General features: G+C 30.5%; 1 protein-coding gene across 1 annotated transcript; it reads left to right on the top strand.

The window, feature by feature from the left end:
* Positions 1-9,476: 9,476 nt before the first annotated feature.
* Positions 9,477-14,544, top strand: LOC130981661 (potassium transporter 8-like). Its single transcript, XM_057905284.1, has 8 exons — positions 9,477-9,554; positions 9,672-10,176; positions 10,270-10,323; positions 11,919-12,179; positions 12,277-12,329; positions 12,502-12,625; positions 12,724-12,978; positions 13,174-14,544. The coding sequence occupies exons 1-8, from the start codon at positions 9,513-9,515 to the stop codon at positions 14,229-14,231; spliced, it is 2,352 nt and encodes a 783-aa protein (XP_057761267.1). The 5' UTR covers positions 9,477-9,512; the 3' UTR covers positions 14,232-14,544.
* The last annotated feature ends 4,055 nt before the right edge of the window (positions 14,545-18,599 follow it).

An 18,599-nucleotide genomic window follows, 5' to 3' on the forward strand; every position in this document is an offset into this window, starting at 1 on the left:
CTCCAATAAAAAACTCATCCCATTCTTTATTTATACTCCACCTATTATAAAAAGTAAATTCATATCAACTTTTACGTCATAGACAGTAAATAAGAATTCAAAAAATCTCTCTTTTCTCCATTAAGAGGAACTAACTTTAGTCCCTATTGTGGTTCTACTTAATTAATTAATTAATTAAATTAATTAATAAATTTTATTATTATTTTTTATAATAATATTTTTTAAATTTATAAATTCAAAAATAATTCACCGTTAAAAATATTAATATTTAAAAAATCATATATAAAAATAATACACAATAAATAATTCGAGATTACACTAATTTATAAAATTATTTAATATATGTAAACTAATTTAATTAATTATAATATAATATAACAATATAAATAATATTTAATATAATTATTTATATTAATTATTATTTAAATAATTAATATAAATTATTAATTGAATAAAAATATAATTATTTAATATAATTAATTATTATAATTATTAATAAATTAAACATAATTAAATTATTTAATTTTTTTAATAGATAATTAAATTATTTAATTAATTATAATTTTATATAAATATTTATTTTTATAATAACTTGCCATGTGGCAAGTTATTAGAGCACCTCCAATGAACCCGTTCCTATTTTACTTTTTTTGACAATTGGAGGAAGCAGCCGTTAGAAAGAAGAGAGAAGAAGTTCCTGCCCGAGTCTGAAGAAAAAAGAATCCTTCTGAATGAAGATTTGAATTAGCCAATAATAATTTATTATTTGGCATTATTTGGCAAATTATTATTAAAATAAATAATTATATAAAATCTTAATGAATTAAATAATTATATTAAATAATTATATCTTTATTAAATTAATAATTTATATAAATTATTTAAATAATAATTAATTAAATAATAATTATAATAATAAATTATATTAAATAATTAAATTTTTATTTAATTAATTATTTATATTAATTATTTATATCATAATTAATATTTAATATTATTTATATTATTATATTAAATTATAATTAATTAAATTTATTTATATAAAAAAACAAATTTAATTTTTACACCTTATAAAATAATTTTTGGTTAGATTGGTTATTTTTATTTATAAAATTTAAAATGCTCAATTTTAAAATAGACAGCAGCATAAACAGTTAAAAGAGGACTTGATTGAACACATATAGTAATTTTACAATACTTGTCGTCAACTATAGAGTTTAACTATATTTTTCTTTACATTAAGTAATTTTATAAATTAGTGTAATCCCGAATTAATTATTGTGTATTATTGTTATATGTAAATTTTTTAATATTAATATATTTTAATAGTGAATTATTTTTGAATTTATAAATTTAAATAATATTATTAAAAAATAGTAACTACATTCATTTTAATTAATTAATTAAGTGGGATCACAACAGAAACTAAAGTTAATTCCTCTTAATAGAGAAGAGAGAGATGCTTTGAGTTCGGAGTTCCTATTTACTTATTTATTGGTTATGATGCAAAAGTTGATGTGAAGTTATTTTTTATGATAAATGGGTCATAAATAGAGATTGAAATGAGTTTCTTATTAGAGATGGTCTTATTAGAAGAAGAAGGTCAGAGTCACTCACTCGTGCCTCTCTCCTCTTGAATAGTGTGCATGGACTCTTGTTTCTTCTTCTCCAATAGTTGGTCCTGATGCAGAATTTAAAGTCTACAAACTAACCGACAAGTGCACCGAGTCGTACCAAGTAATACCTCAGGTGAGTGAGGGTCGATCCCACGAGAATTGATGGATCAAGCAACAATGATTGAGTGATTGGCTTAGTCAGACAAACAAAAAATGATATTTTGAAAGTTCAATTGCATCCAACAGTAAATCAGAGAATCAGAAAATCAAGCAGTAAACGGATTGTGAAATATATATGAGAAACAGTTAAGGCTTCAGACATATTTATCTTTCGGATTGACTTTTCTTACCAACTATTTTAATCATGCAAGATTTCATTTATGGCAAACTATATGTGACTAAACACTAATTCCGTAGACCTTTTTAGTCTCCTCTAACTTTCATCAACCGCTAATTCCTTAGTCACTTAATTCCAATTAGAGGGTGAAGTTCAATTCTAGTTTATATGCCACAGAAACTCTAATTACGCAAATATAAGAGGATTATATGTCACGTATCCCGTTAAGTTCAGATAATTAGAAGTTTAGGAGAAATTATTTTCAATCTGTTGTTCAAGTAAAGAACTTTTTCAAGTTATACAAGAACTCAATTAGAACAAGGGTCATACTTCCGTTCCACCCAGATTCATAATATAAAGAACGAAAACAATTCTTGAAATAGAAATCAGTACATGAATTAAAATAGAAAAATAATAGTATCAATCCATACAATAGACAGAGCTCTTAACCTTAACAGTAGAGGTTTTAGTTGCTCATGGTTTAGAGAGAAAATTAGGATTCTGTAAAACTGTAAATTGCGGAATAAGGTAAAAGAGAAGAGATATCGAGTACAAAGGGCTTTCACTGAAGGTGGCGCCAAACTTGAGGCGATGCTCATTCTTTTTGGTTGAAGCCAAACTTGATGTTCATTGAGACCGAAAGCAATGAGAGAATATAGTGCTCATGGCGCCAAACTTGGAGAATCCCAAGTTTGGCGCTGTTGAGGCCGAGTGTTTTGGAAAAGAAGTATGCACTATTATACATCGTTGGAAAGCTCTGAACGTTATCTTTCTAATGCCACTATAATCACGTCAATTTGACCTCTTTAACTCAAGTTATTTATATTTGAATGCAAGGAGGTCAGGGTTGACAAAACACTTACTTTCTTCCTCTTCTTCTACAGAAACTCCATTAAATCCATTTGAATGCTACCTAAAATAAATATAATCGCACACAACTCAAAGTAGCATTTATAGTGGCTAAGAGATATTTAAATCTTGATTAAACTTAACAATTTGAATACAAATTTATTAGAAAAAAATAGAAAAAATGATCATGCATCAAGTTCCTGCATCTATCAGAAAAAGGACTTTAATTTTTAGCCCGTTAAAAGTGCTCTAAAGGACAAAAATATAAAAATTAGTATTTTTATACTTTATTTAATGATAAACTAAATATAAAAAAATAAAAGATAAAAGTCTAATTTACTATATTTTTTTTTAGAAAAAATCTTTAGAAGAAAATATAAAGATAAAAAATCTAATTATAATAATAAATTGATAGGAATAATAAAATAAAAAATAAAAAAATAAATTATATTTTTTATTAGTATCTCTATATTTTTTGTATAAAAAAAAATACAAAATATACTAATTTAATATTTTTAAAGATAATTTTTGTATTTATATCTTATCTATCAAATATAATTTTGTATTTCTATATTATATGTTTATAAACAAACGCCGTCACAAAAAGATCAATTTCAAAAGTGATATTGTTGGATCTTTTATCCATTTAAAATAAATGAAAATAATAATATCATTAAATTATAGTCATTAAAATCAGTTATTAAAATTAATTATTAAAATAGAATACACATAAAATATAAAATATATATTAAAAATAAACTAAATTATTTATACACAAATATATAATAATTAAATTTAATATATAAATACTATTTTTAATATAAACGTGCTTCATTATTTAATTTTAATTGTGAAAGGCATTGGGGTTAGTTAGAAGATACTTAGAGGAATACTAATTTAACATTGACAAGATTATTAACATTGAGTAAAATATTAAAATTATCGATAATATTATTTATGAAAAAACAAAGAAATCCATTCGTTATACTTATATCTAATTGTCTTTATTATGTACAATAAATTATTCAAAAAATTACCAAAAAAAAACATATTTTCAACAAAAATATTTATCCATTTTGAATGAATTTGTCAAAGAATTATTTTAAATATTTACTACACATAAATACATTAAAATTTGAACTGACATATATATATATATATATATATATATATATATATATATATATATTCTAATTGTTTGGAGTGCAAATAGAATTATTTTTTACAACTGAATAACTTAAGTATCTTCAAATATTCTGTTAGGACAAATTAATGTTTATTGAGTCACAAATAAATTAAATCCAAATTCGGATAAAAACTTGTGTGTAACACCTAATATAAATTAAGATAAGAAGCTATTGGAAAGAGGAAACAATCAAAATATAATGGATAGTAATGAGGAAGCAGAGGAAGTAGTAGTTTTAGAGGAGGCAGACATTAAAAAATGCGTAAAGAAATATTCTAAAAGTCAAATAAAAAGAATTATTGCTGACTTCTCTTCAGGAATTTTGACTAATGCCTTAAATGCTATTTGAGGGAGGTTAGAGGGGTTTAGGGTTGCTGAAAAAGAAAGAAATCAATTCTAATTTTTCTTCAACAATGAATTGGATATGCTGAGAATAGAAAAAGATCACTTTGATTATTTAAGGATTATATCTTTTATATTAAATAGTAAAAAGAGGTTGATTAGACAAAAGAGACTCTAATTTGCAGATTTCTAGTATAGATGCAATTTTGGGACTTATCTGAGAGCTTTAAAATTATGGAGGTGGAAAAAAAATTTGGAGAAAGTGTTGAAAGGGTGATTAATACTGAATTTTTTGTGATAAAGGAAAAAGAGTCGAGAATATTAAAAGAAAAAATAGAAATATAGGTTGACAAAAGGATTAGAGACGCCTCAAAATAATGGGGCTAAATCAGCAGAATGTTGAAGTGGAACTTAGGTATGAACGCTTAGGAATATTCTGCACTTATTGTGAAAGGCTGGGACATGATGCGAGACATTATCAAGTGCTAATGGGTAATTCTAAAGAAGATAATGGAAAATAAGATTGTGTTGGAGAATGGGTGAGAGAGGATCAAATCGGCAAGAGGGTAGCCAACATAGAAGAAGATCAAAATCATACAGCAGACTCAGCCAACAATGCCAAAAACTCAAATAGAAAAAAGCCAAAGCCAGCTTGACTAGTCAATTGCTTCTCAAATCTCTCAGTGAGTGAAAATAGAAATAAGGGAGAGTAAGAAAAATATGGAAATAACCAGTCAGAAAAAACAAAGAGCATGAGGATGGAAGATAACGCAGGAGGAGTCGATCCAATAATTGAGGTAGCAGATTCTTAAACAGTTCTCACTAACATAACCATACCAATAAACATGGAGATAAATAGAAGTAGGGAGGAAGTGCAGCCAGTGTGTCCTAACACTAAGCAAAACTTGAAAAAATGGCAAGGAGAAAAGTCGATAAATAGCTCAGATCATTGGTGTAAAACGTGCCAATGATGATAAAGAAAATGATGCTAATCCAAAGAGAATCTGTGTGGAGATGAATCAACTGAGTGTCACTAAGGTGGAGGATGCCAGCCATCAAATGGCATCCAAAGAGCCATGAGACTACTAATATAAAATTTTCAGGATTTGGAAAGACCCTTGATAATCCATAACCTTAAAGAGATTAATAAATCTCACTCCCCCGAGATTATTTTTTTAAGTGAAAGCAAAAATCAATTTCGATAAATAGAGTCAAAGATGAGAGACTATAGTTTGACAAAGTGGCATATAATGGATCCAAATAGAAGGACTAGTGGCTTGATTTTAGCATGGAGAAAAGGGATTGATGTTGATATTGTATAGGCAGAGGAATTTTATATATAGCAGCAAGGATCAAAGATAATTGCATGGGAGAGAGCTGGTATTCATTGGTGTGCATTTGAACCATAATGATCAACTTAGAAGCGTACAATACGACATTATTTCAGCAATGATCCAACAACATTGTGAAAAAGTTATCGTTGCTAGGGACTTCAATGCAATAACTAGTTCTAACGAAAAGGAGAGAGGAGGTGAAAATTTTCCAACATCTATTACAAATTTTAGTTGTTTTATTGGAGAAAATATACTGGTAAATTTTGGAATGGTTGGTAGAAAGTACACTTAGAGTAATCAGAGGAGGGGGGAGGAGCTAATCCAAGAGAGGTACACTGCCTTCTTCTTTCACCATTGTTACCGCCGCTACTATTGCCATTGTCACTGCCTCCCTCTTTTGCCCACCTCTCCTCCTCTCTCCTGCCTTCTCTCTCTCTCTCTCTCTCTCTCTCTCTCTCTCTCTCTCTCTCTCCATCGTCTTCTCACCATCATCGTCGTGTTTTCAACCGCCTCTCTTCCTCCTTCGCCTGCGTCGACGCCTCCCTCACCTCGCCTCCAAATCTGTATTCGTCGTTGCCCTTTTCACTTGTCGTCCACTGCGTCGTCTTCCACTATCACTGTCGTCATTCCCTGTTGTCGTGCGCCTTGTCTCCAGATCTATCTTAGCCAGCCTCTTTTTTCCGTCGCTCGTGTCAACGCTTCCAGATTTGCCTTCTCACCTCTTTCTCCTTGGCTCGTGCCGGCGCCGATACCTTTGTCGTCTCTCCCTCACATCTTCCTTTCTTTTCTTGTCTTTTTTTTGTGTCCATTATTTTTTTTTACTTAGTATATTTTGTTCAAATTTTCTTTTTTTTTGTCTGAATCTATTATATATATATATATATATATATATATATATATATATATATATATATATATATATAAGTATTAATTTGATTATTTAATTAGAAATTTTGGTAATAGTTCACAGTTATTTAGATTGAGGTTGAAAAGCTAATGACAGTGATAACGAAAAACAGTGTTAGTAGGGTGTTGCAGTAAATACAATAAGAGTAAATATGACATTTGGTTTAGATAAGTATTTCTTCTGCATTATTACTAAATATAGCATAAAAAATTATGTATTTTGTGTCTATGTCTTACTATGTATTTTTGTTTCTGTCTTTGTATTTAAAAGATATTATTTAAACACTGTCTTAGTCAACACAAGTTAATTTAAAGTAATTAAATTCTTAAACCAATTTGAGTTGGTGATTAATTCCAACAACAAATGTTAGAATTTAAATCTCGTCTTATATATACAAAAAGTTAATAATTATTGATTAATAAAAAATTTTTAAATAAAATTCAGATTTTTGATAAACTAAATCGAAAAATACCATAAAAAGAATTAAATTCTTTAATTAATAAAATCAAATTCTAATATTGAAAATTAGAAATAATTCATTAAAATTTCAAGCGTTTTAAAGAATCCATGCTTTGTAATAATTAAAACTTGGATGCCAATAATTCAGAAAGAAGAAAAATAAATGAAAAAGTAAATAAAAAACATAGAAATTAGATAGTGGAATACCCGGATGAAGCTTTCTTTCACTCTCACTTTCCCTACCTATGACCCGTCTTCATCATCAACCATAATACATACCACTTCATATCATTCATCATCTCTCTCTCTCCCTCTCTCTCTCTCACCACACACAGCCATCTGTATTTAAAAAAAAAAAAAAAAAACCACAGTTAAATCTTTCACGAATCACGACCCACAAAAAATTAGAATAATGCTAAGCAAGCAAAATATTATACACGATAAATAAAAATACATTATTAATAATATTTATACTTATAAAAGAGTATAAATTATTTTTTAAATTTAATTGATATAATTAATTTATTATTTAATTATATTAAAAATTAATTTTAAATTTAATGTAAATTAAATTTCTAAAAATATTATTTCACTATTATTACATTAATAATTTTAATTTTTTTCAAATAAAATTTTTAAATTTTAATATTTTTAACTCTAAAAAAAATCTCAAATTACCTCAATACATTTTATAAAAAATAAAAAATCTTAAATCTAATTAGTCTATATCTATTGAAAATCAGAAACATCCAAAATCGTTAGTTTTTGACCTACAAAACAAAATAATAAATAATAAACTAACACCAACTCATTAATTATAGATATTATGTGTTTAGAATTATAGATGTTATACATATAAAATTATGAATGTTAAATTAAAAATTTTAACAAATTCTACTATACAATTCATATTTAATATATAAACTATTTAAAAATAAAAAATAAAATATAAACAAAAATTAAGAAATAATTTTTTAAAAATAATTATTAACTCATTATATTAAAACTAATAAATAAGCATACATATGAATATTAAATAAAAATATTAAAATAATTAAAATCATGATTCATTAGTGCATATATGAGATAATAATTTAAAAAATATAATAAGATATATAGTTTAAAATTTGATAATATTAATTATAAAAATTTATTAATTATGGATATCATATGTATAAAATTATGGATGTCATTAATATAAAATTATAGATGTTATGAGTAAATTTGTCAATTGAATAAATTAATTTAAGTATTTGATATTTTTTTAAAATCCAATTATTATGATAAAATTTGAAAATATTTGTGTTAAAAAATCAGAATAAATTATTATTTTATTTTTAAAAAAATGAAATAAATATTACGTAAGTGAAACAATAAATCAGTAATTATAAAAAAATTAATTAAAAATAATGATAATTAAAATTTAGATTATTCTAATTTCTATAATATTACATAAGTGCAGTAAAATAATAAAAAATAATAAATTAGTAGTTAAAAAAGTTAATTATTAATAATATTTGAAGTATATTATTATGATTAGTCTTTAATGTAATAATATATATAAAAATTAAATTATAAAATATCTTATTAATATATAATATGTTACATCTTAATTGTTAGAAATATAATGTGATAAATTAAATAATAAAAAAATGAGATAAAAAAATTAAAATATTAAAAAGTTATTAAATAAAGTCAAATTAAAAAATTTTTGACTGGCTGAATTATTTTGGTTTCAAATTTTTTTCTAAAAAATATTATTCTCTCTAGAATCTTCTACGTGGCTCTCTCACTCTACTCACTCAACTGTAAACTCAACTAAGCACGACAAGAGCATCAGAAGCAATTTTTTAATATTAAGAAAAAAAAGAAAAATTGAAAGTGAAAAAACAAATACACAGCTATAGTTCCTAAAAAACTCACCGTCATCTTCACAATTCACTATGAAACAAAAGTAACTGCTTCTCTCTCTCTTGCATGTACACACACATTCCACCAGTCACTCATTCATTATTCTAATCTCAACCTCTTCAAGAAACTCCCAGACACATTTTCCTCGTTATGCACCACTATTCTCTAAATTCCTTGGCGCTTGTGTTTCGTGTTTCTTCTTCCTTTGTCTGCATTTGTCCCTCTTGACCCACCAAAAAGAAAAGAAAAAGAAAACTCTTTTTTATATATACATGTATTGAATTAAAAACAAAAGAAGAAAAGAAAGAAGAGGGTGTTGTTGTGGTGGGAGGAGGGATAGATAGAAGAAAAAAGTTGTTGGATTTATAGTGCACCAACACCATCACCAAAGCCACTTTTTGTCCCTTGATTTCTCTATTTTATTTCTAATTTTTTTTTTGGTTGGTTTATGTTTTGGTGCTTGGGTGGGTGTTAATTCATGAAAAGGGATCCTCTTTTTGTTCATGCCCATTAACTACTTGATGAAATGAAATGAGTGCTGTGTGGTTCTGAGAAAAGGATTACTCCCATCATGGATCTTGAGTCTGTGATCTACAACAAGAACCCAATTAAGGTAAGGCATGTATGTGCCATGTGCCATGTGCCATCATCATCATGTTATTCGTATTCATAGGGTTATTGTTATTGGGAAATCTTAAAGAACGTGTTTTTCAAATTATTATTGTTGCAGGAGCAATCATGGAAAACAGTGTTGACTTTGGCTTATCAAAGCTTGGGAGTTGTCTATGGTGACTTGAGCACTTCACCACTCTATGTGTACAAGAGCACCTTTGCTGAGGATATTCAGCATTCAGAGACCAATGAAGAAATCTTTGGAGTGTTGTCCTTTGTGTTTTGGACACTGACATTGATTCCACTTCTCAAGTATGTGTTCATTGTGCTGAGAGCTGATGACAATGGTGAAGGGGGAACTTTTGCTCTCTACTCCTTGCTATGCAGGCATGCCAGGGTGGGCCTCTTGCCTAGCACTCAGCTTGCAGATGAGGATTTAACTCAGTACACCATTGATGGAGGTGGAACTGTTCAAGATAACAAGAAGAGTAATGTTGGGTCGGGATTGAAATTGAAGTCCTTGTTAGAAAAGCACAAGGTTCTCCAAAGGGTGCTTCTTGTTCTGGCCTTGATTGGAACTTGCATGGTTATTGGGGATGGTGTCCTAACACCAGCGATTTCTGGTAATTGAATTATTTTTTTTCTTGCAACCATTGAACTTGGTTTATTGGCAACTCGTTCTTTTGTATTCTTATTTTGGGGGTTTATTTCTGCAGTTTTTTCTGCTGTCTCTGGTTTGGAGCTTTCCATGTCTAAAGAGCAGCACAGATGTAAGCTCAATTATTTCATCTTTCCTCTGAATTCTTGTTTTTTGTCTCTGTAAAATTTTAATGCAGTAATGTTTATATAATCTACTTTGTGTTTCAAGGGAGATTAAGATTTTCAACTACAGAGAAAGGATATTTTGCAAATAAGAGCATTAAATTGGAGAAAGCTGTGCTATATTTCCTCCTCCCCCCCCCCCCCCCCCCACCCCCTTTCCTTTTAATTCAAAGAGAAGATGCTTTATTCAATCATCAAAGTTTTATATATGCAGAGATCAATAAATCCTATGATATGTTTTGAGTCTGTTTTCCATTATTTTTTCAGACCTGATCAGAGTAGATTTTGAAACTCCTGGGTCTCTGTCATCTGGAACAATAATTCTAAGGAATATGTTCTCAAATCATTTAGAAAATTTAGAATAGTTCTGATTTGCCTTGTATGTGATGATTCTGCAATTATCTTATTTTGGTATATATGCTGCTAAGATATAAAAATTATTCTAGTTGGGGTATCATGGTAAATATATGCTCCATGCATGAACAAAATCTTATTTTAACTATATGAACCCTTTCCTTTTTATCTTCTTGTTAGTATTTTATTTTAGTGGACCAAAAGGGAGAACCAAAATAACTGCAAGTGCATGCACAATTGTGGGTCCTACAATATAATCAGGGGAAACCTACTTGCCTTGATCAAGTCAAATAAATCTCTTGCTAAAACTTGTATAGGAACACAATTATATTAATTTGATTATACACGTAAAAGAAAAAGGTTCACATAAATTATGTGGCTGAGATGTAAACCACTAATCAAGAGTATCAATTATATAAAAATAGTTACTTAATAAAGTTAAAACTTCCATTAGTTATGATGAGATCATACTAAGGTAAAATGCATTGTTTGTTTATGATAAGACTTTAAATACTCTCCTGTGGACCAATCTTTGAGAAGTTATTTAATTGGATATAAAATTAGGTATGGCCACTATTAGAGTTGTCATGAATAGTATATGCAATTCCACTAATGATGCATAAACAATGATTATTCATAGTGCTTGTGAAGCAAATCTAGACCTAATTCTGACCTACTTCGAAGCACTGCAGATGATGAAAAATACTAAATTAAGTCACTCTTTTGTCCTTGGATTATCTGACATTTGTATTTGTATCATCATTCTTTTGTTTAATAGAAAGTTATTTGAATCACTAATTGTATAATTATGATAAAGCTTAGGTAAACCTTCGACTTTTATGCACCCTAATTGCTTATGATTTTTCTTTTCCACCCTTCTATTGTCTTCTGTATTCTCATCAAATGAATTTCTCTTGTAAGGTCAAGTGTACTCTTGTTACTCATGGATCACTAAAATATGCTTTTGATGTGAATATATACAATATATGATTGATAAATTAATCCAAAACAGGAACAAGATTAAAAAAGTTTGAATGTTTCCCCTGCTACAACATCTAGGACCAATTAGAAATAGAAAAATTTTTCAAAGAAAAAATAAAGTGAAACCTCTATTAACATTGATTATTTGCTTCCAAACATATTCTCCAAGCACCTCTAATATTTGACTTCTTGATTGTTGGATATGCAGATGTTGAGGTTCCGGTTGCCTGCGTAATACTGCTATTTTTGTTTGCACTTCAACATTACGGGACCCACCGTGTTGGGTGCCTATTTGCACCGGTCGTGCTGACATGGCTGCTATGCATCAGTGCTATTGGAGTTTACAATATCTTCCATTGGAACCCCCATGTTTATCAAGCTCTTTCGCCATACTATATGTTCAAATTTCTGAGGAAGACACAAAAGGGAGGGTGGATGTCTTTGGGTGGAATTCTACTGTGTATAACAGGTGTGGAGCAAGTGTAGCAAATTGTTTTCTAAATTTTTTGAATTCTTTAACACATGATTTATCTTTCCCTGATATTTTTATCATTTCGGTGTTCCAGGTTCAGAAGCCATGTATGCTGATCTAGGACACTTTTCACAATTGTCAATCAAGGTAACATGAATTACAATACGCGATGCAAATTCATGAATTGTCTAAATCATAAGAAGATTTTATATAAGCACCATAAATGAAACTAACTTTAAACTCCTCCGTTTCATACACAACTTATTGAACTGCAGCATTTTTTCAAAAATTGCTTTTAACATAAGCCGAATTACTGCAGATAGCTTTCACCTTCTTGGTATATCCTTCCTTGATCCTAGCATATATGGGACAAGCTGCATATCTCTCAAGGCATCACGAAATGGAAAGTGATTATCGAATTGGCTTCTATGTATCTGTACCTCGTAAGTTCTCTTCGATGTCCCCTACAGTTGCGTACTCCAAAAAGCAAAAACTGATAGCATTTTGCTGTTTGGCTTACTTTCTTTTTCACCTTTGTTAGGACTACTTAGATGGCCTGTTCTTGCAATAGCCATACTTCAAGCTGTGGTTGGAAGTCAAGCAGTGATCACAGGAACTTTCTCGATAATTAAACAATGCTCTGCTTTGGGATGCTTTCCCAAAGTCAAGATCATTCATACATCATCAAAGATACATGGCCAGATTTACATTCCAGAGATAAACTGGAGTTTGATGCTGCTTTGCCTAGCCATTGTAGTTGGATTCCGAGATACTAAGCGCATGGGAAATGCTGCAGGTAACATAAAACTATTGGTGATGCAACTGAATATTCTATGCGGCACTGAATGATAGTAGAATAGTCATGCATCATCTTCTTTGACTCTCTTAACCGTACTCATGAATTATGGTTTATGAATACTATCATTTTTATCTTGATCTCGATTAAATTTGATTGTTTTTAACATGTTTTTTGTTTTCTTTGCATGAACAGGGTTGGCTGTGATAACTGTCATGTTGGTGACCACTTGCCTAATGTCTCTAGTTATGATTTTGTGCTGGCATAAAAGTGTTTGGCTCGCCGTTTGCTTTATATTGTTCTTTGGCTCGATTGAAGCGCTCTATTTCTCTGCTTCGCTCATCAAGTTCCTAGAGGGTGCCTGGGTCCCCATTGCCCTCTCATTCATCTTTCTTATTGCCATGTATGTATGGCACTATGGCACACTCAAGAAGTATGAGTTTGATGTTCAAAACAAGGTACCAATCAACTGGCTCCTTGGTTTGGGACCCAATCTTGGAATTGTAAGAGTTAAGGGAATTGGCCTTATACACACTGAGCTAGTATCTGGGATCCCAGCGATTTTCTCGCACTTCGTTACCAATCTGCCTGCTTTCCATCAAGTTGTGATCTTCCTCTGCATCAAATCTGTCCCGGTGCCTCATGTCAGGCCCGAAGAAAGGTTCTTAGTCGGTAGAGTTGGCCCAAAGGAGTATAGGCTTTATAGGTGCATAGCACGGTATGGCTACCGTGATGTTCACAAGGATGACATGGAGTTTGAGAAGGATCTTGTTTGCAGTGTAGCAGAATTCATCCGATCGGACACTTCCGAATACGGCTTAGGACTTGGGAATTTCGAGGATGATACGAAAATGACAGTTGTTGGGACCTCAGCATCAAATTTGGAGGGTGTTAAAATGTCAATAGACGATGATCAAGAAGATCCTTGTCCTCAAGCAGAAGGCACGTCCGAACTCAGGGTGGTTAAGTCTCCTATCATTCGGAAAAGAGTGAGGTTTGTCGTGCCGGATAGTCCACAAATCGATTTGGAAGCAAGGGAGGAGTTGCATGAGCTAATGGAAGCAAAGGAAGCAGGAATGGCATTCATAATGGGACACTCATATGTTAGAGCAAAAAGTGGATCAAGTTGGATAAAGAAAGTTGTTATCAATTATGGGTATGATTTCTTGAGGAGAAATTCTAGAGGACCAACCTATGCTCTAAGTATACCTCATGCATCTACCTTAGAGGTGGGAATGATATATCATGTCTGAATTTTGGGGATACTAAAGTTAATGTAGTTTAGTCTCTTTTTACTCTTTTGTAACTAGAGTGATCTTCTACATATAGGTGATAAAATGGTGGCATTTTGTACAGTCACCCTCCAAGCTTATGATAAGTGCTGCCAACCATTTTCTTTTTTGCTTTGCTTTTCTTTTCTTTTTCTTTTTTCTTTTTGGGTATATAAATCAGCTGTATGGAGGGTGTGCTTGGCTCACCATGTAAGCTTTACTATATAGTCTTAACCATGAATCTTAATTGAAGATCAAGTTCAAACTGTCAAAAAAGAATATTGCTAAGTCAGTGGTTACATTACATTACACGCAGTTGTAGCTTGATTGATGAACACAAACTCTCAGAATTTGAAAATAGCGGAAAGATATGTATTTAAACTTTTTTTTAAAGTCGGATAATTTCATTCCTGAAATGAAAGAAATATAATTTCATTTCATTCATGAAATGAAAGAAACATATAGGTGTCTATATATGGGACAAGAAAAAAAAAAAAGACTCTTAATGTTCCTATTATAGAAGTAGTATCATATAATAATTTAATAAGAGAAATAAAAGAAAGTAAAGTACCCATCAATTAAAAATTTGGGGTTTATTGAAGTTTCTTTTGCAGTTTTAAAATCGATGCTATTATCTTTTTCACACTAGTTGATAAATTATTAAAGATGAATCTATTCTTAATCTTTCATAAGGATCATCTTAAAATCACTATCATCGTCCTTTGAGAAGAACTATTGAATTGGGTATGTAAGATCTCCAATCTCAAGTTCTACTCAGAGTTTTCGGTGTCCCTTCTAATAGTCAGTGAGTTCATTTTTTTTATCAAATGTCTTTTGATTTCTCACAATGGAAGATGCAATGATTGATTGTTTCTGGGAATTGTAAGCATCTTCGATAGGTGGATTGAATCGATGGATGTGATGATGAAACTTTTGTAGCACTGGAAGCTTTTCATGGAAGTCTCTAAAGAGAAAAATTTTAATCTTTGTTGGAATTTTTAACTTCTACTTCTCGCCACAAATTTTGTTGTCTCATAATTTCTAGGCAAAATTCAATGGGAGGATGCGAAAACCTATAAGTCACATGGTACTCAATACTCACTTCATACAAACCACTTTTATTAAGGGTCCAATAAATTTTATCTTCTCCACCCCCAATTGTTGTTGCTAGCACACGCTGACTAGTACCCTCAGAAAAAATGCTTCTAATTAGAGTTTGATTCCACAGACCATTAAAAAGTATTAAGTCATTGACCATCAATAGTGGTTGATTTTACAGATTGAAAGTTTCAGATGGAGGGACAACACAAAGATGTGGAGGAACAAGTTAAGGATCGCTGAAGATTTGGATACTGGACTCATCACCAACTCACCAAACCAGCCCCTTTTCAACAACCTTAAGCCCTTCCAATATGCTACGCCACCCCCACGAAGATACTGCTATGATCTTTGCATTCATTATATAACTGTATCAAAAATATTTACCTTTGAGGAGTCTAGATAGGAGTGATTGTGGCCGAGAGACAATTTTTTAACATTGTTTTGCTAATAGCACCAAATTCTGATCCACTGGGTCCTTAAAACCTAGTCCACTTTCCAATTTCGGTTTTGTCATAGTATCCCAACTAATCCATGTCATTTTTTGCTCTGTACCTTTTTGACCCACCAAAATTGGGAGAGTATGTTGTGAATCTCCCTAATTAAAGTGTCAGGAAGATGGAAATATGATAATGAATACATTGGAATAGCCTCCCCAACAGTTTTGATTAAAACATGTTTGCTCACAGAGGAGAGAAGTTTTCTTTTCCACCTTTAAACTCGCTTCCTTACATTGTCCTTGATTTCTTCGAATGTGGCTTTTTTATTTTTGGACTATAGATGAAGACCTAAATATTTATCCTGTGCACTAATATGAGCAATTTCCAATTTTCGAGCTAGTAGTGATTGAGTAGCAAGAGGAGTATTATTACTAAAGCATAAAGTTGATTTATGCAAATTAACTTTTTGGCTACTGAACTCCTCGTATGACTGAAGAAGATTGAGAATATTTTCACAACTATTTTCTGACGCTTTGCAAAAAAAAGATTGAGCCATCCGCAAACAATAAATGATTAACAGTATGACATCATCGGTTGATCTGAATACCTTCAATGAGACCGTTTTGCTCTGCCTTATTTAGGAAAAAGGATAATCCTTCTGCACAGCAAAAAAAAGGTAGGGAGATAGAGGGTCTATCTCCTTGATGGATACCACTATTTAATTTAAAAAAACTAAAAGGTTGACCTTCAACAATGACAGAGGAAGAAACTATAGTCACCACTTCCTCTATCTAACAAATTCACCTAGATTCAAATCCCAGTTTCTCCAAAATGAACAAAAAAAAAATACCACTTAACACAATAATAAGTTTTGCTCATATCCAAATTAACAGCCATTTCAGTCGATAGGCCCCTCTTCTTTGTCTTTAGATAGTGCATATATTCATAAGCAACTAGGACATTGTCTGAAATCAATCTACCCTTAATGAAGGTACTCTAATTAGGGCTGATCAGCAAAGTCATAAATTTTTATAGTCGATAGATTAGTACTTTAGAAATAATCTTATACACAACCGAGGAAAGGCTGATGGGTCTAACCTGTGCCATATCTTTTGCATCAGAAATCTTAAGAATGAGACAGATTTGTATATGGTTGAAGCTCTTGAGTAGTGTCTATCACTAACAAAGAAGCTGTGGATAGCCTTAAAAACATCCTCTCCTACTAAACTCCAACAGAATTGAAGAATTTAGTCGTAAATCCATCATCACCAGGGGAGCTCTGGGGTGAACAGTAAAGACCGCCCACGTTTTACCTAATCAAAACTGACCGGTCTAGTTAATTTTTTGTTCATGGTTGCTAAAACTTTGGTTTCAAAATCTTCGAATGCATGTGTCAGATTAACTTGGTCAATCGATGTGAAGATATTGAAGTGTGTTTCAGCTACTTGTATAATTTCCTCACGAGTGGGAGCATACATACCATCATTCTTTTCCAGTTTTCAAATTTTATTTCTCCGGATTCTGATTGGAATGATTGGTGAAAGAAACTTGTATTTCTGTCCCTTTCTTTTAGCCACTTTATACGAGATTTCTCCTTCCAATAGCTTTTCTCCCTAAAGTAAGCATCCTCAAGTTTATTTTTTAAGAGTTCAATCTGTTCTCCCTCTATAATACCATCATCTCTGAGAATTTCAAGCTAAGATGTGAGTTCATCAATATCCTTCTTCGAATTAAATTTATTCTGTTGCTCCCATTGAACAATACGGTATCTATAATGCTTCAATTTTTGAGCCAAAACAAACATTGCTGAGCCATCCACCCATTCCTTCCAAGTTTAACGGATAATTACTCAAATTTCTTCTAAACCACACCACATATCTTGAAACTTAAATTTCCGTTTAGATTTTTTCATGGTCAGATTTGTATCAAGGAGGATAAGCGCATGATCTGAACCGTTTTATGCGAGCCGAGACTGCAAGGCTGACGGAAAATGATCCATCCAGTTACCGTTTGCAAGTGCATGGTGCTCCCTGATCTGATCTTGTCCTCGTCGCTTATTAGTCCATGTGAACCTTCTTCCAATCATACCCAAGTCCTTCACTTCATCACCATCAATAAAAATTCACAAATTCAAATAGATGAAGTAGTTGATTTTAACTCCCTTCTTCTTTTTTATTGAGGCTCACCATAGTATTAAAATTACCCATAATGACAATCTTTTCAAAAAAGTGTTATACAAAAAATGAAAGTTATGTGTATTAAATAGATTGAATCCCATCTAAATTATTTAAATGTACTTCAATTAGCTTTCAAAAACAATTTAAAATAAGATCAATTATCTTGCCAATTATAAAAAAAAAACTTTTTTAGCAAGAATCTTTAACTGCTCTGCCTTTTTTTCATATCAAAATCAATTCACTAACTATATCTGTCAGACTAACAATTTTTTAATCTGTAAAATGATAAGATATACATTTAAACTTACGGACTGATGATTGCACATCATTCATAAATGTTACCATGTTGGTTACGCTTAGGTACGTAGAATATTTATTTAACAATTTTTTTTGGTTTTACATAAAAATACATTTTGGGTATACCCTGCATTAGGTACGGTTGGATATATTTTTTTGTTCAAATTAGTTTAAAATGATGTCATTTTGAGTAAATTTTTTGTATTTTTTATTTTTTATTCCAAAAATACTTAAGATATTAAGTTTACTATTTAGACCATTTAAATATTTATTTTTTAATTTAAGATAATTAATTAAATTTAACATAAAACATACTTTATTAGTTAAAAAATATCATT

The sequence above is a fragment of the Arachis stenosperma genome, chromosome 5 (genome assembly GCF_014773155.1).
Source record: "Arachis stenosperma cultivar V10309 chromosome 5, arast.V10309.gnm1.PFL2, whole genome shotgun sequence".
In the NCBI taxonomy this organism is placed as follows: Eukaryota; Viridiplantae; Streptophyta; class Magnoliopsida; order Fabales; family Fabaceae; genus Arachis; species Arachis stenosperma.

Bases quoted from the DNA above. Each gene is read 5' to 3' on its own strand.
- LOC130981661 (XM_057905284.1), top strand. From the start codon at position 9,513: ATGGATCTTGAGTCTGTGATCTACAACAAGAACCCAATTAAG. The intron at 9,555-9,671 runs GTAAGGCATGTA...TTATTGTTGCAG, and splicing joins ACAACAAGAACCCAATTAAG to GAGCAATCATGGAAAACAGT. The intron at 12,626-12,723 runs GTAAGTTCTCTT...CACCTTTGTTAG, and splicing joins CTTCTATGTATCTGTACCTC to GACTACTTAGATGGCCTGTT.